This window comes from Cyprinodon tularosa, unplaced genomic scaffold (genome assembly GCF_016077235.1).
Source record: "Cyprinodon tularosa strain WSP-4 unplaced genomic scaffold, ASM1607723v1 ctg517, whole genome shotgun sequence".
NCBI classification, from domain to species: domain Eukaryota; kingdom Metazoa; phylum Chordata; class Actinopteri; order Cyprinodontiformes; family Cyprinodontidae; genus Cyprinodon; species Cyprinodon tularosa.
This window is the reverse complement of record NW_024039249.1, coordinates 27,543-37,119: the sequence shown is the minus strand read 5'-3', so window position 1 is coordinate 37,119 and position 9,577 is coordinate 27,543. Positions and strand designations below refer to the sequence as shown.

The window sequence follows — 9,577 nt, the reverse complement described above, 5'->3', positions numbered from 1 at the left end:
GATATTCTGTAATCTGTTCACCACTGATAAGCAAAAGTTAAAGGGGGGTAGAATGCACTAAAAGTAATCCTATCATTATAACAGTAGCTTTTATAAGCTTTGGATTTATCGATTTTATCCATAAAAAAAAAAGATAAAATAAAATAAGGTAATTTTCCTGTTTAAGCTTGTAGCTACACAAAACCTCAATTTTATTAATTAATGTTAAACAAACCATTGAATCTTTTCATTTGAATGAACTTTCTGGATGTTTCAATAATTGTATAAATGGTTTTTCCTATTTATTAATTTTTATTTATTTATTATTATTTCACTAGGGGTGTGAATAACAATGGAGGCTGCTTTACATCTGCTTTCCGTTTTGTTTGTTTTTCTAGAGGAAAAAAACCCAGCAGTGAAATAAGAGTGACATCAGATATTTGATGGTCAAAGATCAAGTTCCACCTTTTTTTTTTTTTTTTTTTTGCTTCAGCCATGAAAATACTTAATAGTTGATCATGTTCTTGAATTACTCTGTTTAGAATTAAATAGAAATGCGAAAAGAAGTGGTTCTTAAAGTCGGAAATTAAATGTAAAAACAAAATCCATAATTGTCATTAAATACTGATACTTTTTTTTATCAATTTATGATAAGTTTAATAGTGGGCAGCTAGTGTAGGATTGCAACAAAGCTGAACCAATCAGCACACTGATATCTGCTTCTCCCTATGTATCCTTATTGAATGAGATCAACTATCATAGAGGAGCTTCAATCTAATGCAGGATATAAATCTGAATATTGGTGTGAAGATTAAATATGTTCAATGATGAATGTTCTTACCCATATATGAGCTGGGCACACAAAAAAATAACAGAGCAAGCTATTGCTGCTACTTTATTGGAGCCCATGAAACCCAATTTTTAGTAATGAGTCGATAAACAATTACTCAAAATCGGAAGCATAAGGTAAAAGAGGTTTTCTGGTATGAAAGGACCCAAACTGTCAGAGTATAAAATGACTTAAGAGATTAAATGTGCAACAACTGCACTAAAAAACAAAAACAAATATGAGATAAATAAATCCTAATTGAATTTTGGTTGAAAACGTTGTGCATCTGCAGACATAATGGAGAAAACCGGCCTATTTGAAGCCTTGGTTTTTCTTAAAAACATTCCTTGGATACAAATCATTCATATATTTCCTATCAGCACCTTTAACCAAAAACAATGCTGAGTTATGAGCACCTTTGGTTTGTGACAGATATGATGGCGAGTTGAGAAATCGAGCCGCCTGACCTGGAAAAAGAGCTGCTACAGAGGTGCGGCGCCACGCGCTACAGGTTCTGATGGACGCTTTGCTGCAGAAACTGACAAAAAAATCATTCGAAATGAAAGACTAAAAGCAAAAGATTACATTTACATCAGAAATAAGGCTGGTTTTCTGCTCTGTGTGCAGAACTTCTTATAAATTAACAGTACGATCACATCTGCTACAGTGTGTGAAGGAAGCAGCGGTTGTTAAATCTAAACCGGACCCCTTAAAGAATGCAGAAATGCTGCAGAGCTGCATCAGCAGAGAGGATTCTGCTTAGATTATCTGTGGCAGAACCCAAACAAGTTGGGGTTTAAGCTGCAGCTGTTTGAATATGCTTTCAGCAGAGCATAAAGGCCACAATGGGAAGTTTATTCCTGCAAATTCTGCTCCTGTTTTCCCTATAAATGTCCCATTTCAGATATACGTGCAGCTTGTACATGAATAAAACAATAAAAAAACAACTTTAAGAACAGAAAACTTTCTTTATGATTCCTGATTCTGCTCAATAAAGGCTGGTTATAACTAAACTGTTTCTAACTCTGATCATAAACCAGCCACTCAGATGATTCCCCCTCCTTTCAGGTGTTCCATGTTCCAGTGAGACAGGTAGGACTTGCAGGGCAGAAATGCTCCTCCTAAACGATGAAGGTTTACTCCCTATGCAGTAAACCAGTTCTGCTCTGCTGTTAACTAGCAACACTTAACCCGTTTTCCTTTAGATTTATGGGGATAAATGTGACAGTTTTTGTTCAGTCCAACTAGCTCCTCTTCCTGCAGCGAGACCCAAATATCTTAAAAACATCTCAACCTACCGGTTTAACGTCCAAAGTTCAGGTATTTTCAACCTTTCTGTTTGTACCTTTTGTACAAAATGTTCAATGAGATTAAAAAGGAAAAGAATACTTTGTTATTTGTATTATGTAATAAATAATAAAACTTTGTCCATATATGTTGATTATGCAAAAGAAAAAAGAAAAAAAGAAGAGTGACTGGCTGAGTAAATAGCAGCACATAATATTAAGTCTTGGTTTTCTCATCTCTAAATCCTGATGAAACTAATAAAAATAAAATAAAAAAAATCATCCTCCAGCAAAGACAGATGTTTGTTTCACCTGAGGAGTTAGGATGAGATCTTTCTTCTTCTGTTGCTTTAATGTGAAACACCACCCAGCCACTCCCTTCTCACAGCTTGGCTCAAAACATGGATCCGTCTGCAGAACAAAAAAAAAATGAATGCAGGCCTCAGATGGCAACGCGGAAGGAGTCCCAGCTGTCCTCTTTGCCGCTGCTGAGGTTCCCGTTCTTGGCCGCGGCCATCGCTGAGCTGCCGTCCCCGGCCTCCCCGTCCGGATGCTCCCCGGTGGGAGTGGAGCCCGGCTCTGCGTAGTATTCATCATCCTCGTCAAAGTAGCCGTTCTCCATCATGCTGAGGCTGGAGGCGGCGCTGAGGTCGTGGCAGCTGCCCTTGTACTCCTGGATGGACTCGTGGAGCGACCACAGCTGGCACAGCAGGGACATGTCCTGTTGGCGCAGCCCTACCTGTAGGGGGCGCAGTTCAGAGACTTTCATTAATCTTTAAAATTTAGACTAAATTATGAAAATAATGGTAATGTCAGAATGTATGAGGAACAACCGTCAATAGGGTAATGAGAAGACACTGAACGCAGGAACTGAACAAACAGCGACGAGATATTGAAAATTTTTTTTTAATGTTTCTTATAAGGTTGTTTCTGATTATTTAATTTTAGAAAATTTACATCAATTTATCTCTTTTTGTTTCCATTACTGATAAACTTGCTCACGGTGTAATACCATTAGCTGTTAACATGTAGTTTGTTGTGAAAAAAAGCAACAACCAGTTTCTGAAAGTAATGCATGTCATTTGTAATCTTTTAAGAAACTTAAACGAGGAAAAAAAAAAAACATTGGGGTAAAATAAATAAATTAGATTTTTAAGTCATATCGTTCAGCCCCGAATTCTAAGAACTGGACTGAATCTTGTTTTTTATTAATGAAAAGACACGACTTAAAAAAAATGGATTTGATGCTATGTCTTCTACGGAAGAGGATTATGGCCACTGAAAAAAAAAAAAAAAGTTAACTGATTTTTAAATTTTATTTCAGTTTAACATGGGAAAAAAGTCAGAATTCTGAAAATTTTCTTAGAATTCTGACTTTTTTCTCAGAATTCTGACTTTTTTCCCATACTAAACTGAAATAAAATGTAAAAATCAGTTAACTTTTAATTTTTTTTTTCCACTGGCCTTAATCCTCTTCCGTAGTCTTCATTGAGCCTGTATCGTGTCAGGATTTTATGCTGCTCCAGTTAAACTCAACCTGGGTCCTTTTTCCATTTAAAACATACAGCAGGTATCTTATAAAAAGGTCATGAGTGAACAGAAAAATGTGCAAAAGCTACAAGAATGGATGAAGGAAAAAAAAGTTTCCAGAGTCCGTTTGCTTTTCCTAAACAATTTGGAAAATTCTTTAAATTCCAAACTTCTTCACACTCCTTGGGATCCCTGAATGAATCATTAATATTGTTCTGTTTGTGTTTGTTCAGTAAATAATGAGTTAAATGAAATTTCACCAAAATTTGAAACTGCAGAAAGCTTTCTAGAAAAAAATGAAAATTCCAAAATCATCTTTAAGGCATGTTCAAGATCAGGTGTCAAACGTATTTTTATTATACATCTGATTTAGTTCAATTAACCACTAAGAGCAAGCATTATTTTGAAGACACATGATAGTGTAGTTCCTAGACAGCAAACTGAAACATTTTCTGTTTTAATGGTTTGCTTTAATCTTCTGAAATTTTATTCTTTATATTTTTATCAGCACTCTCCTTACGGTCGAGCAAAAGCACATGATAATGAAAATCTGATTATTCATTAGACTAGCGGTTCTCAACCTTTGCGTCCTCAGCCCAAATGGGATTGCAGGATAATTTCTGGGTGTCAGCAAAATCCTTTAGGAAAAACAATAAATGTGGAAAATGAATGTAGCTTCTGACCAGACATTAGAAGGACGGGGAACAGCTGGTCTCAACTCACCTTAGGAGCCTGCTTAAAAGTTTCAATAAGTATTCCCCAAATTATGAGAGGCTGATAAACTGGATTTTGCCACCTTGACCACGTCATCAGAGCTGCAAGACGCCCTGCTCCATCTCTCCTCTGATCGCACATTACAGACTTCTAGCTCTCTGCCTGCGAGCTGGAAGAGTTCCGGTTTTCAGTAGCAACAGAGTATGCAGCTAGGGCTAAAACAATTAAGGCCAATTCATGCTTCTGACACATAGCCTCTGCAACCGTCAAATCTGTCGCTGTGTGCGACCACGCCCCCCACGCAGAGGTTCTGCAACCGTCGTCTCGCACCTCAAAGAAATCCTGACTACGCGTCGGACGGTCGCAAACCCGCGCAGACCTTAAGCGGAAGTAGCAGACAAAAAGCAGCTGTGATTGGTCCTTGGTATGCCTTTCCGGCTGTCTGTGTGGTCATCCTTCTCGATTCTGTGCCGGGGCGCCATTTTTAAAAACCCAGGAACAACTACAATGGACAACCTAGGCGTCCTCCTTTCTCTTTTTGCCAACTCCCTTAACAGAACCTGTTCCTCTTCAATGTCTAGCAACTCTAGATCCATCTCTGTGATATCTTGCAGACGCGGCATTGTTGTTTTGGAAAATAAACACTCCAGTCGGTGCCGCCAAAGTTCTTGTGACCATCCGCCAAAGTTTCGCGAGTTCTCGAATCGGCTCCCCCTTGCGCTTTGGCAGGAAACTGCTGTGCGTCCCTAGAAATTCCGGACCGATGGTGCAGAAGCTACCAGCAAAACTAGTTCGCCACCAGACCCAAGCGACATTTGATGTGCGATAGCAGAAGTATAATCTGCCCTTTAATCAGATTGTGAAACCCGATTATTGAAATAATAATCTACTAATTCAGTAATCAATTAATCACTAACTAACTGGGGTTAATGATTGGCTAAAAGAGCGACCCACTTAGAGCAGTAATTGTACCAAGATCGTACAAAAAATAAGTATGCATTTTGCATTTAAGATAAAAATATTTTCTGTCTGTCAATATGCTCTTTTTAGAGGAAAAGTTTTAGTTTCACCTGGTTTAATTTCACACAAAAAAAATCTTCTTTAAGGAACCTTTGGCTATCCTATTATTAATTGATTAATCTAAAAAACAATCAACAGATTAACCGATTTGTAAAATAATGGTTATAGCCCTATAGACAGCACTGCCAAAGATTGCAATTGATGTGTTGTTTCCATTTGGATCCGCAAAAATGTGCAAATAAAAGACCTTTTTCTGCACTGAAATACGTGAAAAACTAATACATATGCTAACCCCTGAGAGCCGAGAGCGATGTCTGCTATGTTTCTAACATAAAGTCAAGAAGCTGCTCTGTTCAAACAAGCAGGATCAGCCGTCACGTTTAATAGGTGAAGAAAAACATCTCTGCTTTTTCTCAGGAAGCTATTTTCCTTGTTCAAGCTCTCAAACGTGGTCTGTTTTCTAGTGTTTTTTAGTTCAACACACACTGTTATTTATTTCATTACAAAGAAAATAAAGTTTGTGTTAGTTGTTTACATTTTAACCCCAACATGATGGGATGGGGTTTAGAAAATGAGCGTTTTGATGCTGCTTTATGTTCCAAAACAAGTTGATAAAGAAGCTGAAGGGAGTTCATCATTGCTTGTCTGATGTGTTAACCCTGCATTGTCCTTAACAAACCTATCTGAACTCCTGTGCTCTGCAGACCAGGGTGTGGCTTTATATAGGACAACTACCATATCATTAAGCTCTGTGGACTTCAAGCTGTTGGTCAAATGCAGGCAGCTACAAGCAAAGCAGCAGGTTGCTGGACCAGCTGTTAGGGATGAATATTCCTGCTGCTGGGAAAGGACTACTAGAGATTATGTGATCACATGTCTGGTGTATATTTTTCTTTTACTCTCAACATACAGAAAGCAGTATGGCGTTGCTTTACGTGGTTTATTAACATGCCTTTACAGTTACAGGTACACTAGTGTTAAAGGACACTGAAACATCACTGGTTTATGGCGGATCAAGAAAAAATGAGGTCAGCGGAATATGCTGATTCTTTCAAACTCAGATTAGAATCTTTTTAGTTTAAATTATTTGAAGATATTACTATGTAGTTTTATTTAATTCATTTATCAAATTCTATGTTGATTTTTTTCTTCCATTGCATTTTTAATTTGCTTTAAAGCCTTTATTTTGGTTTTTATTCTTTGCATTTTCATAATAAATTACATGCAAGTTTTAGGTTTAGGATTTGTATGCAAATATATTTTTAAGCAGTGCATCGTTTTAGTTTTTGTTTTGGAATTCCTTATACGTTCTATTTTACTTGTCTGGTAAAATTTATTGCAAATTATGCTGCTGAGTAACTAATGAACAATTGAACCTTACATGGAAGCTCCCTGCTACATCTTTGCAGGTGATTCATATTTATATATCATTTTAGAAACACTAAAATGACATTATAAGCTTTTTATCTGGTTTGTGCAACATTGAGTTTGAGGTGTTTACATGGTGCAGAATGTCACAGATTGGGTTTAGGCCTTTACAAGTAAATACTCGCATGCCACTGGTTACAGCGCCTCTGTACTGGCTTCCAGTAAAGGTTAGAGGAAATATCAAGGTGTTTTAAAATAAAAATAAAAATTAAAAAAAAGACATTGATGTATTGTGCACTTTTTGTTCTATGAGTGTTGAAACAGTAACCTCTTTGTTTTGGCATTGCACTTTTGTCCAAAATCTCTGGTCTGACATGTGTAAGTTTATTGCAGAAAAAAATTGAGAAAGATTTTAAGTTATTTTGGAAGGATGTCCTATTTGGACTTTCATTATTAATCTGATTATTCTCTTGGCAAAATTCTACATTCATAAATGTAAGTTTACACATTCCAAAATATCTTTTATTGCTTTTAACAATGAGGTCAAGCAATATGTCAACACAATTAAGTATTCTCTTAATCAAAAGGCAACAAAAACTGTAAATGTGTATAAACAATTTGATATCTTTTTGTAAGTTTGTACTTTCCCTGGCAAAATGTGATGATGAAAATTTTCATTTTTGTTTTTTTGTTTTATGTTAAAACACCAGCAATGTTGGATACTGCACAGTTTAACATTTTCACAATGGAGACGAATGTTCATGTATTCATGTAAACTGTGCAATTGTTGAATTAAAAATAAAATAAAACATTTATAGTATTGGGCTTGAACTTATGTCTGCCTTCAGATTGTAAGCAAATATATTTATAGATCAGAATTACATTTAATGTAGTTTCATGTAAAAGATTTGCATTGTTACTAAATGATTTACCTTGCTTTTGTGGAATTTATTTTATCTTTTCATTTGCAACATGTACAGACAGAAGAGGAGTAGGGCCACTGAAAAAAAGAAATGTTGACTTTAGTCTCACAATTATGACTTTTTTTTCCTCAGAATTCTGACTTTAATCTCAGAATTTTGACTAAATTCTGACAGCTAACAAACACTCTTCCATTAATGAAGTAGCATCACTGCAGACCCCTAAGACATGCAAAAAGTCACCTAATTACATCATTTACCACCAATGTGTTACTGGCCCTCCAAAAAGCCTCACATTTTTATCAGTGAAGCTGATTGCTCCACATCTCTTCCTTCCTTCATGATTAAAAAGTCAGAATTCTGAGATTAAAAAGTCAGAATTCTGAGATTAAAGTCAGAATTCTGAGATTAAAAAGATTCTGAGATTACAAAGTCAGAATTCTGAGATTAAAAAGTCAGAATTCTGCGATTAAAAAGTCAGAATTCTGCGATTAAAAAGTCAGAATTCTGAGATTAAAGTCAGAATTCTGAGATTAAAAAGATTCTGAGATTACAAAGTCAGAATTCTGAGATTAAAAAGTCAGAATTCTGCGATTAAAAAGTCAGAATTCTGCGATTAAAAAGTCAGAATTCTGCGATTAAAGTCAGAATTCTGAACTTTTCCCCATATTAAACTGAAATATTTACTTTTTAATTTTTTTTCAGTGGCCTCTTCTGTCTGATGCTTTCATCATTTATCTTGAGTTTAATATTCACTGCTTTTTTTCCCAGCTTAAGTATTTTTGGCTCGATTGCTAGTTTTATTTTTACTTTTCATCCAAACTGTAATTTTTTTTTCTTATATCAACGTTTATTATTTAAATCAATTCAGTTTTTCTAATGGGTCTGCTTTTACTTTTAGATTTAAATTCCACATAAAAAATATCAGTCAACATACATTCATAAGGTACGCCTTAAAAATAATGTATTTTTCTTGAATTAAAGTCTGTTATTTTAAGTACAGCTGGGAATTATTATGATATAAAAATGTTTCATTAATTATCCAAGCAAAAATAACCAAGCCGTTTGGTATTTTAGAAAGAGAAGCAACATAAGGCTTAACAACCAGACTTTCCTTTAGGAGTTAATCTTGTTTTTCATGCCTGTTTCTCTGGGATTAAACGGCTTTCTCTCTGGTGAGGAAAATAAAAAGGCTCGGTGAAGATGAACACTCCCTGAAATGTTACCATCTCTTTCCGCAGGAGAGCCAGAGCAGCGTCCAGGTTGGCAGGCTTGCTGGCCAGGAGGCTGTCGGTGTTGTTCCTGCCTCGGCTCAGGTCGTCCTGGATCATGGTTTTCTTCACGTACATCCTCTCCATTTCTCTCCACGAGCCGCCGCTCGAGTTCAGCAGCCCGCTGAGGCTCTTCGGCAGCGGCGGTAGACCCTCGATACAGGCCATTCCTCCCAGCGTACCGTTAGCGGACTTTCCATTCATGTTTCCGAGTGTCGCCGAGTGAGGACAGGCTGCTAATAAACGCAGGTCCTGAATGGTCAGTTGTTAAAGCCTACAGACACAGAGAGGGCGCAGCCGTCTGCTGAGCTGAACACACCAAGCAACAGTCGTGGCTTTCTCTGCCCGAAGCGGAGAGGGACGCTGAGATAGTATAACTCAACCAACGACGTCACACTTCCGGGACGATATTACAAAATAAAAGCATAATCTCCTAAACCGCAATTCAACTACAACTGAGCATTTTAGTTATTTTTAATTCAGACTTCTAAAGCATAAAAGGAAAAAATATAAAATATATAGAGCGGTGTCAAAAGTACACACATACTTAAGTAGAAGTGTAGATACTGCCGTTTAAAAACACTCAAAAAAACTTTTATTTGGATTTAGTTTTACATATGCATATATATATATACATACATACACACACACATATATATA

At 36.5% G+C, this 9,577-nt stretch overlaps 1 protein-coding gene across 1 annotated transcript; it reads right to left on the bottom strand.

Moving 5' to 3' along the window:
- Positions 1 to 423: 423 nt before the first annotated feature.
- Positions 424 to 9,285, bottom strand: fam89a (family with sequence similarity 89 member A). The gene is made up of 2 exons (XM_038303685.1): positions 8,873 to 9,285; positions 424 to 2,833 (listed from the first exon to the last, which is right to left on the bottom strand). Exons 1-2 carry the CDS (start codon positions 9,119 to 9,121, stop codon positions 2,537 to 2,539), a joined length of 546 nt encoding a protein of 181 aa, XP_038159613.1. The 5' UTR covers positions 9,122 to 9,285; the 3' UTR covers positions 424 to 2,536.
- Positions 9,286 to 9,577: the final 292 nt, after the last annotated feature.